Raw genomic sequence first — 26207 nt, 5'->3', positions numbered from 1 at the left:
CCTTCACCTCGCAGGTTCAAGCGATTCTCGTGCCTCAGCTTCCTGAGTAGCTGGAACTACAGGCGTGCGCCACCACACCCAACTAATATTTGTATTTTTAGTATAGATGAAATTTCACCATATTGGCCAGGTTGGTCTCAAACTCCTGACCTCAGGTGATCCTCCTGCATCGGCCTCCCAAAGTGCTGTTATTATAGGTGTGAGTCACCGCGCCTGGCCAATGCTTGATATATCTTAACATGAACTCAACATCAATTTTTTCTTGAATACTATTATGTATACAAGAAAGTACACAAATAGTACACAAAAGTAATTATACAGCTCAATATATTCTCACAAAGTGATCACTCCCTTATCCAGCACCCAGAACAAGAGACAAAACAGCCCCTGCAAAGCCCCGTGAAGCTTTGCACTCTCTACTACCCTGAACCACTATCATTACTTTTTTTTTTTTAAGAGATGGAGTCTCAGGTTGGGCGCTGTGGCTCATGCCTGTAATCCCAGCACTTTGGGAGGCCAAGGCAGGTGAATCACCAGAGGTCGGGGGTTTGAGACCAGCCTGACCAACATAGAGAAACCCCATCTCTACTAAAAAATACAAAATTAGCCAGGCACGGTGGCACATGCCTGTAATCCCAGCTACTCAGGAGGTTGAGGTGGGAGAAGCACTTGAACCTGGGAGGCAGAGGTTGTAGTGAGCCAAGATTGAGCCATTGCACTCCAGCCTGGGCAACAAAAGCAAAACTCTGTCTCAATAAATAAATAAATAGTCTGACACCTCTTCGGCCTCAGCTCACCTGTACCCAGGTGAATTAAAAAAAAGAGAGAGAGAGATGGGGTCTCTCTCTTTACCCAGGCTGGAGTGCAGTGGTGTGATCAGAGCTCACTGAAGCCTCGACCTCTTGGGCTCAAGCAATCCTTTTGCCTCAGTCTCCCGAGTAGCTGAGAGTGTTGGCACACACATCACCACCATGCCCAGTTAACTTAAAACATTTTTTTGTAGAGACGGTCTTGTTTTGTTGTCCAGACTGCTCTTGAACTCCTGGCTTCAAGTAATCCTCCCACCTTGGCCTCAAAAAGTGTTGGAATTACAGACATGAGTGACCACACCCTGCCTTCTACCCTGCTTCTAACAGAATAAAATAACTTTGCCAGTTTTTGTATTAAATGGAAGCAGATAGAATATACAGTTTCATGTCTGTGAGGTTCATCCATGTTACTCCTTTGGTTATATGAATGATTACCCTTTATTTTTTTCTTCTGTTTTAGAGACAGGTTCTCACTCTGTCCCCCAGGCTGGACTGCGGTTGGTTCACTGTAGCCTCAAATTCCCAGGCTCAAGCAACCCTTTGCCTCAGCCTCCCAAGTAACTGGGACTAGAGCTACAGGCAATGAGCCACCACAACCAGCTAAATTTAAAAATTATTTTTAGAGATGGGTCTCTCTATGTTGCCCAGGCTGGTCTTGAACTCATGGCCTCAAGGGATTCTCCTCTTTTAGCTTCCCAAGTAGCTGGGATTACAGGCACAAAATTCCTGGGCTCAAGCAGTTCTCCTGCCTCAGCTTCCCTAAGTGCTGGGATTGCAGTATAAGCCACACCATGAAGGCACAAAGAACCATGCCCGGCTCTTTATTCATTCTTCTGTTAATGGACATTTGGGTTGTTTCCAGTTTGGAGCTGTTATAAATAGTGCTGTTAAGAACATTCTCGTTCATGTCTCTGGCTGAACATATGTATACTTTTCTGTTGCTAAGCCAACATGTTCTTGCTCTTTTTAAAAAAAAGTTCTAAAATGGAAATTTTCAAACATACTCAAAAGTAGAAGGAATGGAATAATGAATCCCATTGTACCTGTTATGAAGCTTCAGTTTTGTTTTTTTGTTTTGGAGACGGGGTCTTGCTCTGTCATCCAGCCTGGAGTGCGAGGGTGTGATCCTAGACGCTGCAGTCACCAACTCCTCCTGCCTCCACTTCCTGAGTTGCTGGGACGGCAGGTGCGTGCCACCATGCCTAGCTGATATTTTAAATTTTTGTAGAGATGGGGATCTCGCAATGTTGCCCAAACTAGTCTCGAACTCTTAGCCTCAAGCAATCCTCCCACCTCGGCCTCCCAAAGTGCTGCGATACATGCATGAGTCACCATGCCCGGCCAATATCATCATGATTATTACTAACCATAAGACTATTAAATGCATTTAAGATTTTATTATGTTAATTAAATTTTTTTTAAGATTAAAAAAACTCAGTAGATATCTTACTATGGATGTGAGGATCTGTATTTTTAAATCATTGGAAATAGTTCTGGTTGGGTGTGGTGGCTCACGGCCAGAACGGCAGTGGGTGTAATTGCCTGAACTGAATCCTTTTGCTAAAACAGATTATTGGCTGGGTGTGGCTTATACTGCAATCCCAGCACTTAGGGAAGCCGAGGCAGGAGAACTGCTTGAGCTCAGGAATTTGAGACCAGCCTGGGCAACATAACAATACCCTATCTTTGCAAAAAAATTAGCCAGGCATGATAGCATGTACCTGTGGTCCCAGCTACTCGAGACTGACGTGGGAGGATTCCTTGAGCCTGGAGGTCAAGGCTGTAGCTAGCCATGATTGTACCACTGCACTCCAGCCTGGGCGACACAGCGAGACCTCGTCTTAAAATAAATAAAAAGGACATTACTAGGCTGGTGACCCACTAGTGGTGGCTGCAGATAGAGAGGCTTCCCTCAGCAATGATTTAGTGGGGCAGGATGGGGTGGGGCTGGGCCCAGAGGAGCTGACCCCCTTTGTACCACTGAGTGAAGCCAGTAAACCTGCCCCACCCCAGGCATACCCCTTTCTGTGAGGGACACCCAGCCCCCTACTCACCCTGACCAGCCTGGGGAGTACGAGTGCCCGCTGCTCAAGGTAGAAGGCAGGACGCATCAGCTTGTAGTCAGCTTGGTGCCTGCAACAAAGCTGCTCCAATCCAGAATGCACCGCAGGGAGAAATACGTCTGAAGTCCTCATACCTGTCTCATCTGCAAAGTGACTTCCCAGAGGGCTACATGCCCTCAGTCCTACTGCAAAGGAATCATCACTGTGGGGTAGTGTCAGAACCTCCGGTAGGTGTCAGAGCTATCTGTGGGCACTGCAGGAATATTCTTTCATGGACAGAGTTCGAGTGCCACCCTCATGGCAGGAAAGGGTCATCTATGGGTGCAGATGTCTCTGGAAGCGACATATCTGCTGCCTGCTTTGGTGCAAGGAAGTACGCAGGGCAACATGGAGGCCTCCACACAGCCTGGTGCTGTCATCTTGCTGGCCCTGCTGTGTTTGGTTTGGGCCATCCTATCCAGAGCTTCTCCTGAGCCCCATGAGGACTCACAGGCTGTGCCTGGCCCCTTCTGGACAGTGTCCCCTTTCTGAGGACAGTGGGAAGGAGCAAGGCTGTGCTTGGGCCTGGGGTAGGCAGGGCCTCTGCTGGCCAGCCGCTTCCCCAAGGCTGCCGTGTTCATGGAAAAGTGGACCAGGTGTTGTCCCAAAAACTGGGTCTCACAAGAAGACAGTTCAAGCCTCATCCTTCCCATTTTACACTCCCTGAGAGCCATTCCTGTCCCTTCCACGTTCCAGGGCACGACACATGGGCACCCCTGAGCCTCCGCATTCCTATGTGGGGTGGTGACAGCCGTGGCTCTGCAGGCTCACAGGATCTGGCCCGCATGTGACCATTTAATGGGGTGCATGCCCCTAGTCCTGTATCCTTTCATTCCTCCCTCCAGCCCCCTAGCTCCCAACTGCAGTATTTAACTGGGCTGGGGCTGTGTAGGGTTGCTCTGTCTTGGGGGAGGCCAGGGACTCATCCAGTGCTTGTAAATAAATAAGGTCATGATACAAGAAAAAAAGTAGACCTTAGGACAGTTGTTCTAACGTGAGGTGGAAGAGATTCATGGATGGCCCTTTCCCAGCGTCCTGGGTGGCTTAGGTTATGTGAGAGAACGCCCTTGTTTGTAGGAAACACACACTTAGTTGGAGTGGTGTGCAATCACCTCATCCACTGATTGTCAGATAGTTCAAGGAGAAACTCTATTCTTCCAGCAACTTTTCCTATGGGTTCTAAACAGTATCACAGTTTCGAAAAATCTTTTCAGTGAAAAGGTTTTCTGCATTTGCCAGGGTCCCCGGCCCCGCCCTGCTCTCCACTATCCACATGGCTGCTGGTGGATCTCTGAGAACTGCAGCCAGTTAATCTTGCTCCTACCCCCTGAATTCCTGCTGAATCCCCACTTCCTTGGGACCAGTCTGCCCCTCCCACCCATGGCACTGAAGCCCAGAGACCTGACACAAGTAGAGCCACGTCTTCAGCCTACTTGTCACTTTCAGCCACTGCCCAATGTACACCTGGGCTGAGCCCTTCTTGTTGGAGATGGCAGGGCAGGGAGCCAAGGTCCCAGGGCAATCATGGGTTTGGGACTGAGGGGCGCCAGGGACCACACTGTAGGATGAATGGACATGAATCTGCCCACCAGTCCATGCTCCTGAGGCCTGCATCCACTGCCCAGTGGGCACCTTTTTCCAGGTCCACAGGCAGCCTGTGCTGGCAGAGCCTGCCTGCGTCCTCCAGAGCATCTCTGAATTTCAGAGAAAGAGGCAGGGCCCTGCCTGGGGCTGGGTGGGGCAGGTTTGGGGCCACAGGCTGGGGATTGGAAGAGCCTGGAGGACCTAGGCAGGGGGTGGGCACAGGAGGGAGCAGGACCCGAGGGCAAGGGGAGGACCCTGTCCTGGCCTTGCTCAGAACCGAGGCCATGCAGCACTGGACCACTGGGCTCTGGGCTGGGGTTGGCATCACCACACCGGGAAGGCGCATCCCAAGGAGACAGGCCCCGGGAGGGCAGGGGTTGGGCCTGCTCCCATCCTTCACACCTAGCTGCGGTCTTGCACAGTGGCTGCTTGCCCTTGGGACCCAAGCCCCATGGGCCCAGGCAGCCTGTCCAGCTTTGCTCCTCTAGGTTCTTAGGCAGCGCTAGCCGATGCTGGGTACATTTTGTTTGGTGTGGAAGGATCGGGCCTCAACTATGGAATAGGGTGGCCCTACAAGTGAGATCATGCCCCCCATTTTGTAGGTGAGATGGAGACTTGGTGACCTGCCTCAGGTCAGGCAGCGGTAAAGGGAAACGCAGAGGCCAAACATAAGCACCCTTTTCTCCCTGAGTGCCACCCACCTGGCTCCTGAGCCCTGGCTGAGGGCTCACTGCCCCTCAGGTACCTGAGGGCAGGGAAGCACCATGGTGTCTGGCTACCAAACAGCAGAGCTGGGAAGCCACCTTGGGTTCCATCTGCCCCGGGGGCTCAAGCCTCCAGGGACTTGGCAGTCCCCAGCCCTGGGCACACAGGCAGGACACAGCCTGGGGAGTGGGGTAGAGTATGCCAGGGCACAGAACAACTCTCTGGGCTGGGACCAAGAGCCAGAGATGCAGCGGCATGAATGAGGAGGTGCCCGGTTCATCACGCAGTCTGCCCAGTTACTAAGGGCTGGAAAGTTAGCAGGCCTTGGGGCGAAGCTGGTCTGTTCTACCCTGGCTCCACCTTGGCTTTAATCCAGGCCTTGATCATTTTCAGCTGTGACAGCAGTTCAACAGCCTCCTAATGGGCCATTTCCCACAGACGTCAAGGCGTGAGCTTAGTCACTCAGCCAGGGCCGGAGCTCCATGCCAGGGACACCTGATTGACTGGTCCCGACTTTGGAAGCACCTCCTAGGCTTCTTTTATCTTTTTTGAAACAGGGTATTGCTCTGTTGCCCAGGCTGGAGTAAAATGGCACAATCTCGGCTCACTGTAACCTCAGCCTCCCAGGCTCAAACAATTCCTGGGCTCAAACCATTCTGCTTCAGATTCCTGAGTAGCTAGGATTATAAGGTGCACACCACCATGCAATGTTAACTTTTTTTGTACTTTTAGTAGAGACGGGATTTTACCATGTTGGCCAGGCTGGTCTAGAACTACAGACCTCAGGTGATCCACCCACCTCAGCCTCCCAAAGTGCTTGGGATTATAGGCATGAGCCACTGCACCCAGCCTCCTCCTAGGCTTTTGAGAGAAACAGACTGTGACTGCCCCAAGTCCTAGACTCAGCCTAGACACCCCAGGTCACCCTTCCTGAGGAAGCCAAGGACACAGCCAAGGTGAAAACAGAATCAGAATCAAACATCAAACTACAGAGGATAAAGAGCTCAAGGAAGGGCACCCCGAACTCAGCCCTGTAGCTTCTGCCACACAGAAGCAAGGGCATCAATGCCAACTGTGCATTTTCAGGCTACTGGGTTATGCACCTGTCTACAGTTTTCATACCCCAAGATTATTTTTAATTATTATTATTTTTTGAGACAGGGTTTGTCACCCAGGCTGGAGAGCAGTGGCTCGATCAGGGCTCAATGCAGCCTGTGCTTCCTACTCCAGCGATCCTCCCACCTCAACCTCCAAGTAGCTGGGACCACAGGGACTCGCCACCATGCCTAGCTAATCTTTGCATTTTTGGTAGAGATAGGGTTTTGCCATGCTACTCAGATTGGTCTCAAATTCCTGGGCTCAAGCGATCCTCCTGCCTCAGCCTCCCAAAGTGCTGTGATTACAGGTGTTGAGCCACCATGCCCAGCTGATTTTAAGTTCAGTTTTATCTGATTTATTTTTTGGTTTCCTTTTTTAAATCTTAAAATGTGGGTGCCACCTGGGAAATATGGCTGGGCATCAGTGTCCTGGGCACCCAAGATAGCTATTTGTCTTTCTATAGATTTGAGGCTCACATGTCCCTCAGCAGCTCAGTCTAGCTCTATCACAGAGCTCAGGTCAAGTCCAGGAGGCACTGGGCTCAGCCCTCCCGATACTATGCACACCAAAAATTCCCAGCCCAACCTTGGGAGTTCCACTCCTCTAGACACAGACCATGGTGGCACAGGAGAGCCAGGACAGAAGGTGTCAGCTGTGCCCTGCACAAAGCCCAATCCTCACCCACCAGGCTGGGCAGTCTGGGGCTGCCCTGGGTTCTCTGACAGGACAGACTTATGCAGCCCTGGAGGCCAGGAGAGAGCAGGGTGACGAGTTTCTAAAACTGCCTCCACTTTCCATCAGAGAGCCGGCCCTGCAGAGGTGTGACTGATGGCCAGGGGAGAAGGAGCTGTAGAGGACCGGGGCTCTCTCCTGTCATTTAGTTATTTGTGTAATCTGATAGCTGGGTCTCACCTAGCCGGAGCCAGACTCTGGGCCACACCCAACCAAGGATCTAACCCTGGAATCTGTACCACGACCAGGGAGGAAAAAATAAGGAGGGAGCTTTATTTAATACCAAGGTTGAGGTGGGGTGGGGGATGGAAGGCGCCGTCACTTTGTGATGGTGTTCCTGCAGAGAGAACAGGGACGTGAGGCTACTAAGGCAGGTGCAGGCCAGGCCACCCCGTACCACCCCACCAGCCTCGAGCCACTCACGCATTCATGCTCTTGCCGCTGCCGCTGAGCACAATGTAGGGGGTCTTCTGGGCCTTCTGCTTCTCCTGGAGCAAAGCCACGGTGCCCAAGGGCGTGTCACTGGAGCTCATCTTCTTCAGGAGCTGTGGGGTCATGGACACTCAGCAAGGGCTGGAGCAGGCCCCCCACACCAGCCACCCCTGCCCTGGCAGGTAGAGGGCCCCCCACGTCCCCAAGGGCACCCACCGCCTCCTCGTCCAGCTTCTTCATCCGCCGCTCTGTCTTCATCTTGCCTGAGCCCTTGCCGTGGAAACGGTGGGACAGCTGCCGGAAGGCCTGGGGACACAGGGCACGAGGGGGAGCTGCAGGGCCCCGGGTGGGGCCAGAGCCACCTGTGCCCACAAGGTGTGAAACAGGGCAGGTGGGGTCGGGTGTTGACTCACCTCCCCCAGTGCCAGGTCTAGGAGGCAGTGGGAAGGGGATGGGAAAAGGACACAGACTCTGATACCCTCCAGGGCCCCAGCAGAGGCCAGGAGACCAGCTTGGCTAGCAGATATGCTGCCATGGGGGCAGGGCACAGGGAACCTGGAGTGAGACCTGCCTTGCAAGGGCTAGGTCTGGAGACTAGGGCTGGAGGGAGACAAACCTGGGAGAGCATGGGGGCAGCTGAATTGGGGGGCAGGAGGGTTGGGCAGCCTACAAGGGCACTGGAAGGGCCAGGATGATGGAATGGCCCTGCAGTCCAGGAAAGCCAGTGAAGGGCTATTCAGGTGAGACACAGGAGGGCAGAGGTCCGGAGTGCCTGTCTGACCTTCCTGCCAGGCCTGCCAAGGGACTGCTGTGCCCACTAGAGACAGAAACTGAAGCACAGCCCTTCCCAACCCTGAGTGCCCCCTCCCAATCCATGGCACTTCACCAGGCCCCTGGGGCACTGCACAGTCCCAGGCTTGGCCTGCCTTTGGCAGGCTGGGGCTTTGCCCGCACAGGGCCCTGCTCACCTCCTTGGGTGTGAGTTTCCGGCCTGTCTCATCCACGTACTCAATTTTAACATCAGGTTTGTAGCCATCCTTCTCCTTGAAGTCCTGGGTGAAGCCTCGGTACTCCTCCCGCCGGCTGTACTTGTCATCGATGGCCCTGGCCCGAGACAGAGGTGGCCTCAGTGTGAGGAGCAGCTGCCTGCCGTGCTCCTGCAGCCCCGAGCTGCACACTCACATCTTATCCTCGATGTGAGGACCCCAGCCCTGCACACTCACATCTTACCCTCGATGTGAGGACCCCAGCCCTGCACACTCACATCTTACCCTCGATGTGAGGACCCCAGCCCTGCACACTCACATCTTACCCTCGATGTGAGGACCCCAGCCCTGCACACTCACATCTTATCTTATCCTCGATGTGAGGACCCCAGCCCTGCACACTCACATCTTACCCTCGATGTGAGGACCCCAGCCCTGCACACTCACATCTTACCCTCGATGTGAGGACCCCAGCCCTGCACACTCACATCTTATCCTCGATGTGAGGACCCCAGCCCTGCACACTCACATCTTATCCTCGATGTGAGGACCCCAGCCCTGCACACTCACATCTTACCCTCGATGTGAGGACCCCAGCCCTGCACACTCACATCTTACCCTCGATGTGAGGACCCCAGCCCTGCACACTCACATCTTACCCTCGATGTGAGGACCCCAGCCCTGCACACTCACATCTTACCCTCGATGTGAGGACCCCAGCCCTGCACACTCACATCTTATCCTCGATGTGAGGACCCCAGCCCTGCACACTCACATCTTATCCTCGATGTGAGGACCCCAGCCCTGCACACTCACATCTTACCCTCGATGTGAGGACCCCAGCCCTGCACACTCACATCTTACCCTCGATGTGAGGACCCCAGCCCTGCACACTCACATCTTACCCTCGATGTGAGGACCCCAGCCCTGCACACTCACATCTTACCCTCGATGTGAGGACCCCAGCCCTGCACACTCACATCTTACCCTCGATGTGAGGACCCCAGCCCTGCACACTCACATCTTATCCTCGATGTGAGGACCCCAGCCCTGCACACTCACATCTTATCCTCGATGTGAGGACCCCAGCCCTGCACACTCACATCTTATCCTCGATGCAGTACACGGCTGAGGGCAGAGACTTGTTGGGGGCCTTCACTCGGGCCACCTTCTGCACTGTGGTCTCCAGTAGCCCTAGGGATGGAGGGGTTGTGAGACTCCAGGCTGCCCAACCCTGTGAGAGGCGCCGCTCCAGGGCCTCCTGAGAAAGTGAAATGGGCCCTGTGGGGTGCACCTCCCTCTCCTTGCCTCTGGAAAGCCATCAGGCCAATTCTAAAGCAAAGATGCAGAAATGAGCCCCTTGCCACGGGCCACTGGCCAAGGAAATGGCAGAGCTGGGGTCCTAACATCAGGGCTTCTCTGCTACAGCTGTAACAGTTTCAACTCCCCTCTCCTTCCTGGAGCAGATATGGAGCCTCGTAAGGCAGAGACAGATGCCAGGGGGAGAAGGAGCGGCTCTGGGCCGGGCAGCTGGCTCCAGCATAGGGAATGAAAGAGGCAACAGAGGGGACGGAGGCAACCCTGCCTGCACCTGCTGCACCGAAGCCCCCACAAGCCCTTTTCCTGCCCAAGTGCCCAAGTCCACCCAAGCCACAGCTGCCCTGAGTTCCCTACCTTTGTTCTGACACAGGAGCAGGGCAGCTGCCAGCCCCCTATTCACGATCGGCTCCTCGTCCAGGATGGTGGTGGAGGAAGCAGAGAACTGGGGGGCACGTGGCAGGGTTGGTTAGCAAGCCACACCGCCTCTTCTCACCCCCACCCATCAGTCACCCCCTGCCGGGCACCAGCCACAGCGTTTAACTTCATTTCCTCAGGTATACTCAGATCACGCTGGGAGGAATGCAGAGCGCACTGTGATGAGGAGGCTGAGGACACCGAGTAACGTGCCTGGGCACTCATCTCCAGCTCGACCCTCCCGCCCCCATGCCCCCGCCCCCCACCCCGTGGTGACAGTGCGGCCCTCACATCCTGCTGCTGCTTCTCCTCGTCCAGGTTCACCGTACTCCAGCCAATGTTCTCCTCCCCATCAGATTCAGAGCCGCCGTTGGCCGAGCGCTCTTCGTCCTGTTCAAAGTCCTGGGGCACAAAAGACCAGGGTCAGCCCAGCCCCCAGCCCCCAGCCAGCCTACCCAGCCAAGCGAAGCCCAGGGTGGGGCTGCCCCAGACGCACCATGAGCTCCTCCTGCTCCTCGCGGTTGCCGGCCAGCCCGTAGGTGGGGATCTCCCCCAAGGTGCGGCAGAACTCAGATGTGGCGTTGAACACAATGGCCCCCTTTCGCTCAGGATCCTCATCCTCCTCCCAGCCCCGCTGGCGAGACTCCAGCTTCTTCACAATCTCCACCACCTGGGGGAGGGAGTAGCTGTGGGCAAACCCAGCAGTTTCTGGGGTGATGCCATTGAGACCCAGGAACCCAAGGGTCCTCCCTGGCAGCAGCAAGACAGGCCACACCCACAGCCCATGTGGGTCCTGGCTGATCTCTGCCTCCTGACTCCACTCTACACCTATTTCACTGGGGTCACTCTTCTGCTCCCATCAATGGGTTTGGCTGCCCTTTGAATGAACACCCAACACCCTACAGGGCCTTCCTGACCAGGCCTGTGCCAACCCTGCTCCAAAGCCCCTGGCACACTACCTCAGCCTCAAGCACCTTCCTCCAGGGTCCCTCCTGCCACCAGCCCCTCCCACAACAAACTCCAGTTTCAAGACTCTGTAGGCAGCACTTCTAGAACCCACAGGGCGGTGAGGTGGCCCACTCTTTTGACTTCCCACAGCCCAGCTTCTTGCTTCCCACTTCACCAAGAAAGCAGGTGCCATGACATGCTAAGAGAACCCACTCGTGCTACCAGCACTAAATCCAGGACCCCCACATGGGCACCAGCACCCTCTGCTTTCCCTCCTTTTGTAGATGCCCGGCCACACACACACTTGCCCACTAGCTCTCCTCTTTAAAAAACTCCTCCCTCAACCCCGAAGCCCTGACAGCAAACTCCTCAGTGAAGCCTCGATTGCCATGTCCACTTCTGCACCCTCTTTCATTTTAAAAAAATCTCCTGAGGCGAGTGGATTGTCTGAGTTCGGGAGTTTGAGACCAGCCTGGGCAACATGCCCAAATCCCATCTCTACAAAAAAATATAAAAATTAGCTTATAGTCCCAGCTACTTGGGAGGCTGAGGTGGGAGGACTGCTTGAGTCTGGGAGATCGAGACTGCAGTGAGCCAAGATCATAGCACTGCACTCAAAGTGTGGGCAACAGAGTGAAACCCTGTCTCAAAAAAAAAAATTCTTCCAGGGGCCAGCTGCAGTGGCTCACATCTATAATCCTAGCACTTTAGGAAGCCAAGGCTGGAGGATCACTTGAGCCCAGAAGTTCAAGACCAGCCTAGACAGTAAGGTGAAACCCCATCTCTACAAAAACTATAAACATCAACCAGGCATGGTGGTGTATGCCTGCAGTCTCAGCTACTTGGGAGGCTGGAGTGGGAGGATCCCTTAAGCCTGGAGGTCAGGCTGTGGTAGGCCGTGATCTTGCCACTGCACTCCAGCCGGGCAACAGAGCAAGACCCTGTCTCAAAAATACATATATATTCCAGGACATCCTGGAACACTTATTTTTTAATGAACTTCATCGTAAACAGAAAAGGGGGTATATCTAACTCAGCAGATGCTATTAATTTATTTATTTATGTTCTCTTTTTTTTTCTACATGAGATTTTGTTCTGTTGACCCAGATATTTATTTATTTTTTGAGATAGTCTCACTGTCACCCATGCTGGAACACAATGGTGTGATCTTGGCTCACTGCAACCTCTGCCTCCTGGGTTGAAGGGATTCTCCTGCCTCAGCCTCCTGAGTAGCTGGGACTACAGGTGCACGCCACAACGCCCAGCTAGTTTTTGTGTTTTTAGTAGAGACAGGAATTCACCATGTTGCCCAGGCTGGTCTCGAACCCCTGACTTCAAGTGATCCGCCCGCCTCAGCCTGCCAAAGTGCTGGGATTACAGACCTGAGCCACCACACCCAGCTGATATGCTTTTTTTCTTTTTTTTTGAGACGGAGTTTCGCTCTTGTTACCCAGGCTAGAGTGCAATGGCGCGATCTCGGCTCACTGCAACCTCTGCCTCCTGGGTTCAGGCAATTCTCCTGCCTCAGCCTCCTGAGTAGCTGGGATTACAGGCACGCGCCAGCATGCCCAGCTAATTTTTTGTATTTTTAGTAGAGACAGGGTTTCACCATGTTGATCAGGATGGTCTCGATCTCTTGACCTCATGATCCACCCACTTCGGCCTCCCAAAGTGCTGGGATTACAGACGTGAGCCCCCGCGCCCGGCCTGAGCTTTTTAAAACAGTAACTAAACACACACATACATCCCTCTGCCCGGGGCTGGAGCAGCATCGCTAACACCCTGCCCAGTCCTGAGTGTTCCCTCCATCCATGGTCATGACTCACTGGCTTATCTTCGTGGCTTTACCACATAAGGACCTACCCCAGAACAATTAATTATGTTGTATACTAAGTGTTACATAACCTGAACCACACTGTATGACTCAGATTCTATGATTTTTTTTGTAAAAGAATCTATGCCCCTGAGAGTACCCCTGATGCAAGTGGCTGCAGCTCATCAGTTTACAGTATGGATTCACAGCCCATAGCTGGATGCTCCCTGATCTGGCTCTCCAGCCCACTGAGGATGGATTATTTTTTTTCTGTTGGAACAAGTACTGCGGCTGCAGGCCACTGACACTGTCTCCTGGTGCACGTGGGCCACACTCGGGAGTGAGCAGTGGGGGTGGCCCGGGCACACGCACATTCCCTCTCGTCTGATTACCCTGATGGCCACGGCAGTGAGCAGCGTGGCCGAGGATTCTGGCTACTTCATGTCCTTATTCCTACTCGCTACTGTCAGGCTTGGACCTTTCTGTGGAATTGTTTGGGGGTGGCAGGTGCCTCACTTTTGGCTCACCTTTCTGGGACCCCTCCTGAAGCTGGGCTTGCCGGGTACTTTCCCAGTCAGTCAGGCTTTCTTTTCCGTGAACCGCCTCTCTTATCTACATCTTTCACCTAGTTTTCCGTGTTGTTGATTTGCTCTGTCTGTTTGTATACTCTTGACACCAACCCATTCTTGGTTGTATTTATGGGCAAATATCTTCCCTTCTGGTCTGCCTTTTTATATGCGTCATGATATCTTTTGTAAAAAACAAAGAAACAAGGCCGGGTGTGGTGGCTCACACCTGTAATCCAAGCACTTTGGAGGCCAACGCGGGCGAATCACCTGAGGTTGGCAGTTCAAGACCAGTCTGACCAACATGGTGAAACCCCGTCTTTAAACAAACAAACAAACACTCACGTTCTCAATTTCTATATAGTTACGTGGTTTGTTTTTTTTCCGGACAGAGTCTTGCTCTGTCGCCCAGTCTGGAGAGCAGTGGTGCAACAATAGCTGAACAATCCTCCTGCCTTAGCCTCCAGCAGAGCTGTGGCTTCAGACACATGCCACTTGCCCAGTTAATTTAAAAAAAATTTTTAAAGATGGGGTGGGGGGGGGCGGGCAGTCTTGCTATGTTGCCCAGGCTGGTCTCAAACTCCTGGCCTCAAGCAATTCTTCTGCCTTGGCTATGCTAACAACTTAAAAAATCTTTTCTACCAAAAAATCATAAATGGAATTTCCTTAATTTGGTTCTGAAATGTTAGGTTTTTACTTTGAAGTTCTTAATCTATCTGCAAGTTGTCAGGTACAAACCCAATTTCATTGTTTCTGCAAACAGTTAACTGTCCCAAGCCCACTCGCCACACTGATGAGCATCTCTTCCACTGGGACGCGATTCTGTCTCGGGGCCTGTCTGGTCTCTCTGTCCTATTAGTCTGTCCTTACACAATCCCACATTGCCAGTTACCCTACTTCATTCAATTTCAGAATCAGTTTGCCAGGTTCCAAAAATGTCCCCATTGGGATTTTTACTGGAATTGCATTTAACCTAGAAATGAAGTAGATGAGATGACATCTTTACAATATTTTCCTCTCTAGGAATTGTGTACCCCCCCAATGACTGTATTTGGACAGAGCACCTTTAGGCAGGTAATCAAGGTTAAATGAGGTCATCAGGGTTGGGACCTAGGCCAGCACGGAAGCTCACACCTGTAATCCCAGCACTTTGGAAGAACGAGGGTAGGGCAGACCACCAGAGGTCGGAGTTCAAGACCAGCCTGGCCCACATGGCGAAACCCCATCTCTACTAAAAATGCAGAAAAATTAGCTGGGCGTGGTGGCACGCGCCTGTAGTCCCAGCTACTCAGGAGGCTAAGGCAGGAGTCACTTGAACCTGGGAAGTGGAGACTGCAGTGAGCCGAGATAGCACCACTGTACCCTAGCCTGGAAGAGAGTGAGACACTGTCTCAAAACTAAAACAAAAAACCCCCCTCAATTCCAAGGATCCTCTCTGTCCTCTACATCCTTTCTTTCTAGTTCACTGACTGTATTAACCACAATCCAGTAATTCTTCAACCACATCATGACTCCAGGCCAGTCATCACACCCATCACTCTGTTATGTCTCCAATCACCCAGTTTAGAGTTGGGGGACATCAACGGAACTTCCCCTTTATGAAAACCTTAACTGCCTTGCCTCTCCTCCCTAGAAAACTCCATCCTCAATCCCACCATCCTTCTCCTCAGCTCCCCATTAATCCCATCCTCCTCCTCAGCTCATTAATCCCATCATCCTCCTCTTCAGCCAACCGCATGGAGCAGCTGGACAGAAAACCTGTCACATCCAAGGCCACGGGGAATGGCTGTGCAGCCCACACCGCCCAGCAGGTCTGTTCCTCTTCCATGGTGTACCTGCCCTCCACTCTCCAAAACAGCATCTCATGTCTCCTCGAACTGCCACCCCTGCCACCTCTTCACTGGAACAATCGGACATGGGCTGCTTTGACTTCCCCCAACCAAGATCACCTTGGTTGTAGCTGCTGTAACCTCCCTACCTTCCCTCCTGAAATAAATGACACGACCTGGCTTCGCTCAAGGCCACCCTCCACTTGTACTCTAGGCCCCACCAATGCCTGCAAAAATCTCCTTTTCTTCTTCTATCATTAATTTGTCTCTCCCACATACTCCAGAATCTCCATTAGTCAGAAAAAGACTCCTTTGTGGCTACGAAACTTGATTGGATACTGGTTAAAACAAAAAAAATTAAAAAGACATTTTGGGGGATAACTGGAAAATGGGGCATGTGAGCTGCTGTTTTACAGCATTTATGGACCTGTTAGGGCAGCGTGGCTATGCAGGAGAAGGCCCTTATTTCGTGAGATGCCCGCTGAAGTGGTTAAGGGTAGTGTCACCATGCCTGCAACTTGCAGGGGCTCAGGACAAAAAGAAGAGAAAGAACTTTAACAATGTTTATAATTACTGACTCTAGAAGACACAGGTGTTCACTGGAATACACTTTCACTTTTCTGCTGGTATGTGGGGTGTGGCTCATATATTTTAAAAGCTTTCTAGGCTAGGCCAGGCCAGGTGGCTCATGCCTATAACCCCAGCACTTTGGGAGGTAGAGGCGAGAGGATTGTTTGAGCCCAGGAGTTTGAGACCAGCCTGGGCAACAAGGTGAGACCCTGTTGCTAAAATTTTTTTTTTATTTGCCAGGTGTGGTGGTGGTCTCAGCTACTTGGGAGGCTGGGGCAGAAGGATCCCTTGAGCCTGGGATTTCAAGGATGTAGTGGGCTATGACCACACCGCTGCACTCCAGCCCGAGCAACAGAGCAAGACCTTGTTTCTTAAAACAACAACAAAAACAACCTCCTAGGTTTCTAATGTGCAGGCAGGCTAAGAACTTCAGGGCTAATAACCCTTACATTCATTTCAGTCATAAAACACACAGCCCTGTCAGTCTATCGCCCCATTTCTCTGTTCTTTTTTCTTTTCGAGACAGAGAGACAGAGTCTTGCTCCATTGTCAGGTACCAGGCTGGAGTGCAGTGGCACTCAGCCACTGCAACCTCCGCGTCCCAGGTTCAAGCAATTCTCCTGCCTCATCCTCCCGAGAAGCTGGGACTACAGGCGTGTGCCACCATGCCCAGCTAATTTTTGTATTTTTAGTAGAGATGGGGTTTCACCATGTTGGCCAGGATGGTCTCGATCTCTTGACCTCGTGATCCGCCCGCCTCAGCGCCCCAAAGTGGTGGGATTACAGGCGTGAGCCACCTGGCTCGGCCTTCTCCGTTCTTTTTTACAGATAGACTGGGCAAACTATGTCCCACTACCTAGAAATAAAGTGTCACTGGAAACCAGCCACGCCCACTCACAGATTGTCTTAGCTGTTTTTCCTACAATAGCAGAGCACACAAGGGGCCTGACAGAGACCACACACCCTTAAACCTCAAATCTGTCCTCTGCAGCCCTTCAATACCAAGCCTGCCCTCCGTCCCAGGCGCAGCCCTCACCTTCTCAACTCTCATCCTCCCAGCCCTGAATCCACTCGAACAGTCCCCACTTTACCTCCCAGTCGCATCAGAAGCCTCCCTCCCTTACTCCCTCTCCTGGATACCCTTTCTTGGCTTCTTCCTAGGTAAAAAGTGTGGGGTAGGGCTAAAAATGTGGCCTCGGCAATGATGGAGGTGACAGAACCTTCCTCACAGGAACAAACACAGAGCAGGAGAGCAGTGCCCGGCACACTGTGCCGGCGAGGCAGTGATGGCCATGGGCTCAAGGCTCCCCCTGCGCTGGCTCCCAGCCTCTCCATCTCAGCTCACACCACCCTCTCTCTGCTTCTGCCTCCCTGGTCCTCAGGCACTTTAAGGTTGATTCTTCTGATATACCTTCTGGTTGGTCTATGGCTTAAACGCCAGCCTGTCCACCTGCTGCCACCCCTCTCCCCCACACACTCTGAAAGCCAGCTCCATGAACCCAGGGCCCTGCAGCTGTCCTGTTCACCAATGACCCTCCCAGCTCAAGAATAATGCACTACTCACAGTAGGCATTCAACAAACACACACAGGAAAGGAAAGGATCCCCCACTAAGCAGGTATCTGGCGGTGGAAACACTGCAGACGTCTCAAAACCTGCACAAAACATGACTTTAAACAGAAAAGAGGGTTGGGCGCAGTGGCTCACACCTGTAATCTCAGCACTTTGGGAGGCTGAGGTGGACAGATCACCTGAAGTCAGGAGTTCAAGACCAGCCTAGTGAAACCCAGTCTCTACTAAAAATACAAAAATTAGCCAGATTCGGTGGTGGGCGCCTGTAATCTCAGCTACTCAGGAGACTGAGGCATGAGAATCGCTTGAACCCAGGAGATGGAGGTTGCAGTGAGCAGAGATCGTACCACTGCACTTCAGACTGGGTGACAGAGTGAAACCGTATCAAAATAAAAAAAAAAAAAAAACACCCAAAAAACAAACAGAAAAGAGGCTTCAGACAGGAATGTGGCTGTTTGCCATGACAAAGGGCACGTGCTTGTGAGGATAGGCCAATGCACCGGGAGCCCCAGGCCTGCCTGCGCCCAGCCTCACCTTCTCGCCACTGTCTCGAAGCTGCTGCAGCTGTCGTAGCCGGCGCCCCTTCTCCAGCTGCTTCTGCAGCTCCAGCTCTGCCTCGTCCTCCTCCAGCACCTGTGGGGACCCCGGTGGCGGCGGAGCTCCATTCTCCTCTGGGAGAAACACGGGATGCCTGCTCAGACCATCTTCCCCAACCCTGTCCCTGCCCCCTTCCACCCCCTGCCGGGCCCTCACCCTCATCACTGATGTCCATGTTCTCCACTCGGGTGTCGTCTGATGGCGGGGGCTGAGGCATGGACTCCTTCTCCTCCTCCACCTCGGACACTCGACGGCGACCCCGGCCCCGCAGTCTGAGGGAAGAAGGCCTCTCTGGTGAGCACCAGCCCCCAGGCCACCCCAGCCCAGCCCTCTCCTCCTGCCACCATGTCCAAGCCCACCTGGAACCAAAGTCCCCATCCTGAGTCTGGTCCCCGAGAGGCAGCAAGTCATCCGCCCGCACTACTACCTCCTTCTCCTTCTTTCGGATTTTCTTCACCCTCCGCTTGGTCTTTTTAAAGGTCACCTGAGAGGAAGAGAGGAGAGACATAGAGCGGGGTGGCGGAGAGGCGGCCCACCACAGCCCTCAAGGGTGAACCTCTTAGGTGTTCCTCTGTGCTAGCCAGTCTCCTGAGCGCTTCCCACACATGAGTAACACGTGGGGTGGTTACTATCTCCAATCCACTCATGAGATGGGGAAACTGGGCACAGAGAGGTTAAGTACCTTGCCAAGGTTGCCCACTCCTAAGTGAGGGAACACTTAGCAAGACGCCTACTGCACTGGCTGTCTACCTCATGTTACAGTCACTCCACGGGCAAGAGCCACACACACCTGTCCAGTCACCCCTCACCCATGCTGTCACTCATCCTCACAGCAACCTCAGGAGGCGGCTCTTGTCACTGACACTCCAGATGGGGTGCCCCAGGCTCACAGTTAAATGGCTCACCCAGGGCACGGGCTGGCAGCATGGCAGAGCCCGAATACAGACTGAGGCCCATGTGGCTCAGCAGCCCTGATCCATCCACACCCGGTACTCCCCCAGATGCCATTTACTGCTCGCCCACAAGGCCAAGCACTTTGCAAACATGAACACTCGGCCTCTCTTCTGAGTGCCTGCAGGCAGTGCATGAGCCGAGAGGGAGGGAGAATTGTGATATCGAGTACGAGGCACGAGAAGGCTCACCATCTCCTCAGGCGTGAGGTACTCGGAGGCCAGCCGGGGCCCCACCGTGCTCAGGGACTGAGCCTGCAGCCGCAGCTTGGCCCGGATCTCCTCCAGCTCCCGCTCCCGCAGTCCATCAGCTGTGCCGCCCTGCTCTAGGCGGAAGGAGTGCGGCCGCTCACCCTCAAGCTCTTCGTCGTACTTAGCCAGGATAGAGTGAGGTTTTTGCTGCAGGGCAAGAGGCACAGGTTGGAACCCAGGCTGGCTCCTGAAAACCCACCTAGCCACCACCTCCTCAGAGCCCCGACTCCCGACATTCACCGCCCCATCCCCCGCCGCCCACCCAGCCTGCCCGCCACGTGCCTGTGCCAGGTCATCCACACTCTCATCCTCCACATAGGGCAGGTAGTCGGGCTTCTTCTTCCGCAGCTCCACATTTTTCTCTGCCCGCTCCTTATCCACCAGGTTCACGTTCACCAGCACATCTTCCTCCTCCTGTAGCACGCCTGAGGGCAGCACAGAGCAGTGGCCATTCACACTTGCCGGCAACTCAGCAGAGGCTGTGCCCCCCCACCAGGCACCCAGCTCATGTCACCTTTGTCCTTGAGGGTGAGGATCATGGTCTCCCCTTCTCTGAAGGAATCAATGGCATGCTCCACGGTGAGGCCCTGCAGGTCCCGGGCACTGTACAGGTCCTAAGGGAAGAAACGGCAAGTCAGGAACCTCCCTCCACCCGCCCAACCCTGGGATCGCAGTAGCAAGGCTGCCAGTGCCCCTGTGCACCACGTGCCCCAGTTGTGGTGCCTCACCTGCCGCCTCTGCCCAAACTCCTCCTCCACCAGAGTGCTGACACCAAACTCTTGGTCCATCTCCTCCAGTAGCTTGGCCTATGAAACAAGGAGGGGTGACCTAGGACCTCAGGCCACTCAGCATCACCGGAAAACACTCAGGGCTCTACCAAGCGGGAGTGTAAAAAGGGCAGGCCTTGCAGGCAAGCTGCTGAGAATCCAAAGTGGACGCTAGCAGCTGTGGCCTTTCCCCTCTCCAAGCCCCATCTCACCTCTCCGGGGTCGGCTCCTGCCTCAGTGCCCAGTCAGGCCACCAGAGGCACTGGGCAACCACCCCATGCTGTCCAGTGCTCACCCTCTTCTCTGCCAGGTCCTTCTCCTTCTGCAGCTGCCGGCTCCTCTCGATCCAGGCTGCAGTGTCGTCCAGCCAGGGGTCATCCTCTCCTAGGGTCTTTATCTTCCTGAAGAGGGGAGAAAGCATTGCTTGAGGAGCCCAGCTCCTGCTCCCGACCCAAGAGGCAGCCAAGGATGGTGGCCTCCCTAGCCCTTCCCTTGCCTGCTCTGGCCAGGACCCCTCACCCCAGCTTTTGGTTCAGCAGGCGCTTTTCCTTGGCAGCCGCCAGCTTCTCCCGCAGCTCCTCTCGCTGTCGCAAGGCCATAGGGTTGATGACATCGGCTGTCACGGGCTCCTCCTTGGTGCCCGCCTCTGGAATGGGGGCCCAGACGTGAGGCTATGCCCGCCCATGGCTGGTGGGGAGAGGAGGGAGCCACTCACCCTGCCCCCTTCCAGCTCAGGGGGCCAGAAGGGGTCAGGACAGGAAGGAAGAATCCTTCACCTCCCTGCTCCCACTTCATCCCCACACTTCTGGTCAATGCACGCAGCATGACAGGACCCTCTGTGCCTTCCAAAGCCTCTCAAATTGTGCTTTGAAGAAAAACAACAAACCCACCTCTTCCCAGCCCAGTCTGCAGCAAGTATGCACATCTTTCAGTCCATCTAACAACACCGCACAGCCACAGTGAGTATGCAATGGCCACGGCTCCAACTCAGAGACCAAGCTGAGCCCCAGATCCCCATTATAACAGCAAGGAAGGACCTCATACCTCCCGGCAAATATGCATGAGTAAGACCACTAAGTGGTGCTGAATCTGCCTCTAACCCCTCCTTCTTCAAAGACCCCTTCAGATGGCCTCTTTCCCCACCCAAACCCCAACCTCAGCCCTATACTCACCCTTCTTGACGGCATTGACCTCCAAGGGTTTCAGCCCCAACTTTGCCCGGAGTTTACTGAGAACAAGGGACATACGTGTTAGGGGCTATCAAAGACACAGGGCATCATGTGCATTTCTAGACAGACAGGAGGCCAAACAGGGTGGGAGTGAGTGGTCCCATGGGTCCCAAACACACGGTCTGACTCACAGCCTAGGACACTGGGAAGGGCCCTAGCCTCCAAAGCAGGAAACATGAGCGCCAGCCTGGCTTGCGTCTAACCAGTGAATGCCACCTTCCTCTGAGGTTTTAGTTTTTTCTTTTATAACTCAAACCTTAGCTAAGATGATTTATAGGACCTTTCCAACTCCAATTAGCATACTTTCATGTGAGAAAGCCACCCCAGTGCTGGCCCCAGAGCCGCCTCTCTTAGAAACACAAAGTAGAAACAAGGGAGACAGTACTCACTTGGTCTCCTCGATGCTGAGTGAGGAGGCATCGCCTGAGCTAGTTTTGGAGCTGGCAGCTGGAATAAGAAGAAGCATGGCTCAGGAGCTGAACATAGGGCCAAGAAGCCAGCATCGTTGGCTCCAGCTGCAGGATCAAAGATGAGGGCCCCTCACCAGCACCTGGGCCTGCTGAAACACCAGAAAACAGCAGCTTCTTCCATCCAAGCTCCCCAGAAGCTCCTCTGCCCAAGTCTAGCCTCAGACTCCTGCCTCTTCTGCACATCTTCCTTTCCTAACCCAAGAGATCCAAACTGCTGCAGCCCCCACTATGCCCTCTCTTTATTTTTTTTCAGAGACAAGGTCTCACTTTGTTGCCCAAGCTGGACTGCAGTGGCATGATCTTGGCTCAGTGTAGCCTTGACCTCCCAGGCTCAAGCAATCCTCCTGCTTCAGCCTCCTGAGTAACTGGAACTACAGGTGCCCACCACCAAAATTGGCCAATTCTGTTTATTTTGTTTTTAGAGATGGGGTCTCACTATTTGACCAGGCTGGTCTCAAACTCCTGGGCTAGAGCGATCCTCCACCTGGGCCACCCAAAGTGTTTGGACTGTACCAGGTGTGAGCCACTGCGCCTGGCCCTCTCCACTTTTATATATTCTATATATAAAGGACCTATATATTAGTCTTCAACCTAAACTGTCCTCTCTGGTCTTGTTCTCATCGGCAAAATCCTATCCAAATGCTAAAATCAAACACCACCTTTTTCATGAAGTCCTGTTCAATGACTGATCAGAATTAACTGCTCTCCCCTGAATTCACAATCAAGCCATTTCTGTGTATGTTTCTCTCAACAGGACAGGAAATGTGGCTGCTGCATGACCTTGTCCTTTGTGGGACTCAAGGAGTCAAGAAACACTTATTGGTGCCTGTTCTGTGCTGGACACTGAGGACACGGATAAATAAGCACTACAAACCTGCTCCATTCACCTCACAAACAGCAAATAACTTACTGAACACCCTCAGATGAACTCCTTCAGACAGCTGCCACTATGAGCTCTTCCTTTCCTGCATTCCTATCCTGCATCTTATCTTTTCCTTTATCTCAAAGGCTCCTCTCTCTACCTGGGCCCTGGACCCCAATCTCTCCAGGTGCTCTCCAAGGTCACCAGCCTCCTCATTTCTTTCTTTCTTTTTTTTAAAGACGGGGTTTCACCTTGTTGGTCAGGCTGGTCTTGAACTCCTGACCTCAGGTGATCTGCTCACCTCGGCCTCCAAAGTGCTTGGATTACAGGCGTGAGCCACTACGCCCGGCCAGCCTCCTCATTTCTAAATCTAATGGGCTTTTTTCAGTTCTGGTTTTGCTTGATCTCTTGTAGTGTGTGGGACTGTTGATCACTCCCTCCTTCTAACAATACCCTTTCCAAAGATCTCATGACACAAAGGTTTTCCTGCCTTTTTGGTTCCTAGCTCCTTTTTTTTTTTTTTTTTTTTGTAATATCTTTCTCTGCCTACTACTAAAATAAGGGCATTTCTCAGGTTCTATTCCTGACCCCGGCTTTTCATGTCACATTATTTTGGGAGCCTTGTGGGTAACCCCCACATAGGTACCGAGGAAGAAGAGCTAAGCAGAATCCTGGCACAATTAAGCCCTGGAGAATACCTCAGTTTATAGTGTTACTACTCAGTTATTTCTTTTTATATAATCCTTTATATGATTATATATTAGTTTATAGAATTAGGGCTTGGAGAGTATCTGTTTACAGTGTTACTACTCAGTTATTTCCCTTTGTACAATCCTCTCTATATGATCACACATTAGTTCATAGAATGAGTGCCTAAAGAATATCTTACCACTCAGTTATTTTCATATATATTAAAACTATATCTAAGTTTATAATCAGAGGAATGCCTAGAGTAGATACAGTACAGAGCATGAATTAAGGAATAAGCAGCTTATAATCGGAGGAATGCCTAGAGCAGACACAGAGCACCGCATGATTTAAGGGAAAAATGTTATACCAGGGCAAGAATCCATGGCCTAGGCAGCAGCATTCAGTATTATAGATACCCGCTGTATGGCAGGCTTGGGGCAAGAGCCACTCCTCCTGATAAAGGAGTTGTAGGACCTTGCACCAGTTCCTGTGGAAGGCTGCCCTCAGACCGGCAATCACACCTTGGTGACTGTGAACTTTATCAGCTCTTGTTACTGTGCTGCTCGAAAAGCATTCCTCTATAGAACTTATTGGAAGCTGCCAGCAGGTGGCATAGACCCTGACAGCTCTGTCACTGCTATGTGACTTAAAGCATCCTCCTATAAATCTTCTTAGTAGCTTACCCATAGATAGAGGTATTGCACACTGCACCCTCTTCACTGCACATGGCCCACCTCCATACCTCAGTGACCTAATGGGGGTGGACCCCTTACTGCACACGGCCCTTGCCTTGATGACCTAATGGGAATGGACGCCTTGCTGCACACTGTCCACCTCCCAGCCTAGGTGACCTAATGGGGTGGACCCCTTGTTTTATTGCTCACGACCCTATCACTATCCTTAAAGATGACTTCACTCACTGCCCTGCCCCCTAACCTAAACACAACAAACACTCACGCTTCTGGACATTTGGGGCCTCACCTGACTCCACTCATAGGGGCGTGGCCCCTCGAGCCCAGCTGCATTTTCCCTGTACTTCTGTGTCCTGTCTCTTTTTTATTTTTTTGAGACGGAGTTTCGCTCCTGTTACCCAGGCTGGAGTGCAATGGCGCGATCTCAGCTCACCGCAACCTCCGCCTCCTGGGTTCAGGCAATTCTCCTGCCTCAGCCTCCCGAGTAGCTGGGATTACAGGCATGCGCCACCATGCCCAGCTAATTTTTTGTATTTTTAGTAGAGACGGGGTTTCACCATGTTGACCAGGATGGTCTCGATCTGTTGACCTCCGGATCCACCCGCCTCGGCCTCCCAAAGTGCTGGGATTACAGGCTTGAGCCACCGTGCCCGGCCTGTCCTGTCTCTTTATTCCTTGGATCCTGCGCCTCAGCACAGCATAAGGCACACCCTGTGGGCCATCAGCCCTACAAGCTTCACTGGCCACCCAGATACTGACTCCCAGTGGCTTTATCCAGTCCAAACTCTGGCTTTTCACATGCACATCAAGCTCCACAACCCCAATTATCCATCCCCCTCCAAATCTGCTTCTCTTCTCTGCTCCTCAGTTTCAGTAGAGATGACACCCACAACTCATCTGGCTGCTCAAGTCAAAATTCAAGGAATCATTCTCAATGCCTTTTCCTTCCCAGTCTCATACAAGTGCTGAGTTCTGTTCATTCCTCCTCCAAAACACCTCTCCAACCTGTCCACTTCTCTCCATCCCACTGCTGCTGCATTGGTGCAGGCTACCATCGGCCCTCATGTGGTCTCTAGCAGTCCTGATTTCCTGGTCTCCAATCCTGACTACCTTTGACTAAGTTCTCAATCCAGCAATGTTTACAAAATATGGATCTGAGCAACTCACTCCTCAACTCACATCCATGGCTCCCTACCAACCTCAAGACAATCTATATTTCTTAACGGAACCTACGGTACACGGTCCTTTGTGTTCACATCCCTAACTATCTTTATCTTACTCCCTCATTTCACTACCATGAGCCCTACACGATTCTTCCAATACCAGGTTTCTCTCGCCTCTGCATACGCTGATACTACTTCATTCATTCATTCAACACATTTATTGAGGATCTGTAATTGTACCAGACAACTGAGGAAAACAGAAGCCCTCTGTCCTCAAGGAGCTAGGTGGAGAAAGTCAATCTCTAATCCTAATCAACCATAGAAAATACTTTTTTTTGAGACAGTCTCGCTTTCTTGACCAGACTGGAGTGCAACTGGCGCGATTGCAGCTCACTGCAGCCTCTAACTCTTGGGCTCGAGAGGTGCCGTAGAAAAACTATTTAATAGGAGTTAACGTAGACAGTCTGGGGGTTTCCCGGCCTGGAGAGCTTCGCAGCCACTGCGCGCACACCCAGACCCGCCCGCTCCGGGACCCCTGCCCGCCCCGCCCCCTGAGCAGGTCCCGCCTCCTCACCGGCCTCATAGCCGTCGTCGCGCTTCTCCCGCTTCACGCGCCGCTCTGAGGGCTCTGCCTGGCTGCGCTCCCGCCCGTGCGTGCTGCTCCGGGCCTCAGCTTCGGCCCCGCGCCGCCCACTCCCGCGCTCGCCTCCACGTTCCCGGCTCCGCTTCCGTCGTTCGCCGCCGCTACCGCCACTGCCGCTACTCCGGTGCTTGTGTTTTTTGTGCTCCCGGTGCCGCGGCGGCTGCTCGGTGGCCCCACCGGTCCCGGCCGCCGCCGTCGTCCCGGCCGCCTCTTTCTCTCCGCGGTGCTTCTTGGACGACCCCATAGTAGCGCGTCAGCCCCAAGCCCGGCCGCTGCCGAGCCCAGACAACGCAAAATGGGAACACTTCCGGGTCGCTCGGCAGCCGCTGTCGTGTTGCGGGAAACTAAGAGCGGCTGCTTCCGCCGCTCGCCTTGGAGCCTGCCCCAGAGGCTCATGGGAAGGCTAGGATCAG

General features: G+C 53.1%; 2 protein-coding genes across 10 annotated transcripts in view; one reads left to right on the top strand and one right to left on the bottom strand.

Annotated features, from left to right (window-relative positions):
* EIF1AD (eukaryotic translation initiation factor 1A domain containing) overlaps positions 1-15516 on the top strand; it is a 30456-nt gene extending 14940 nt beyond the window's left edge. For all 6 annotated transcript variants that reach the window (XM_035263365.3, XM_035263363.3, XM_035263360.3 and 3 more), the window contains one exon: positions 15238-15516. In XM_035263365.3, the coding sequence (XP_035119256.1) occupies positions 15238-15469 (232 nt within the window). In that variant the 3' untranslated portion in view covers positions 15470-15516. The remainder of the gene's footprint in view (positions 1-15237) is intronic.
* SART1 (spliceosome associated factor 1, recruiter of U4/U6.U5 tri-snRNP) lies at positions 7283-26086 on the bottom strand. Of its 4 annotated transcripts, none has more exons than XR_013523493.1 (20): positions 25726-26086; positions 21664-21721; positions 21218-21273; positions 20565-20691; positions 20341-20446; positions 20007-20084; positions 19793-19892; positions 19561-19703; positions 19219-19425; positions 18436-18560; positions 18233-18348; positions 18014-18150; positions 10679-10852; positions 10474-10584; positions 10123-10210; positions 9552-9642; positions 8431-8566; positions 7679-7824; positions 7454-7575; positions 7283-7367 (listed from the first exon to the last, which is right to left on the bottom strand). XR_013523493.1 is itself a non-coding variant. In XM_078341445.1 (20 exons), the coding sequence occupies exons 2-20, from the start codon at positions 21738-21740 to the stop codon at positions 7349-7351; spliced, it is 2103 nt and encodes a 700-aa protein (XP_078197571.1). In that variant the 5' UTR covers positions 21741-21833; positions 25726-26086; the 3' UTR covers positions 7283-7348. The 4 variants fall into 4 exon arrangements, 3 of the variants coding, with proteins under 3 accessions (XP_078197571.1, XP_035119246.3, XP_035119247.3); XM_078341445.1 differs by having other exon boundaries at positions 7679-7768; positions 21664-21833; XM_035263355.3 differs by having other exon boundaries at positions 7679-7768.
* Between the last annotated feature and the right edge of the window lie 121 nt (positions 26087-26207).

This window comes from Callithrix jacchus, chromosome 10 (genome assembly GCF_049354715.1).
Source record: "Callithrix jacchus isolate 240 chromosome 10, calJac240_pri, whole genome shotgun sequence".
NCBI classification, from domain to species: Eukaryota; Metazoa; Chordata; class Mammalia; order Primates; family Cebidae; genus Callithrix; species Callithrix jacchus.
This window is presented reverse-complemented; position numbering and strand designations above follow the sequence as displayed.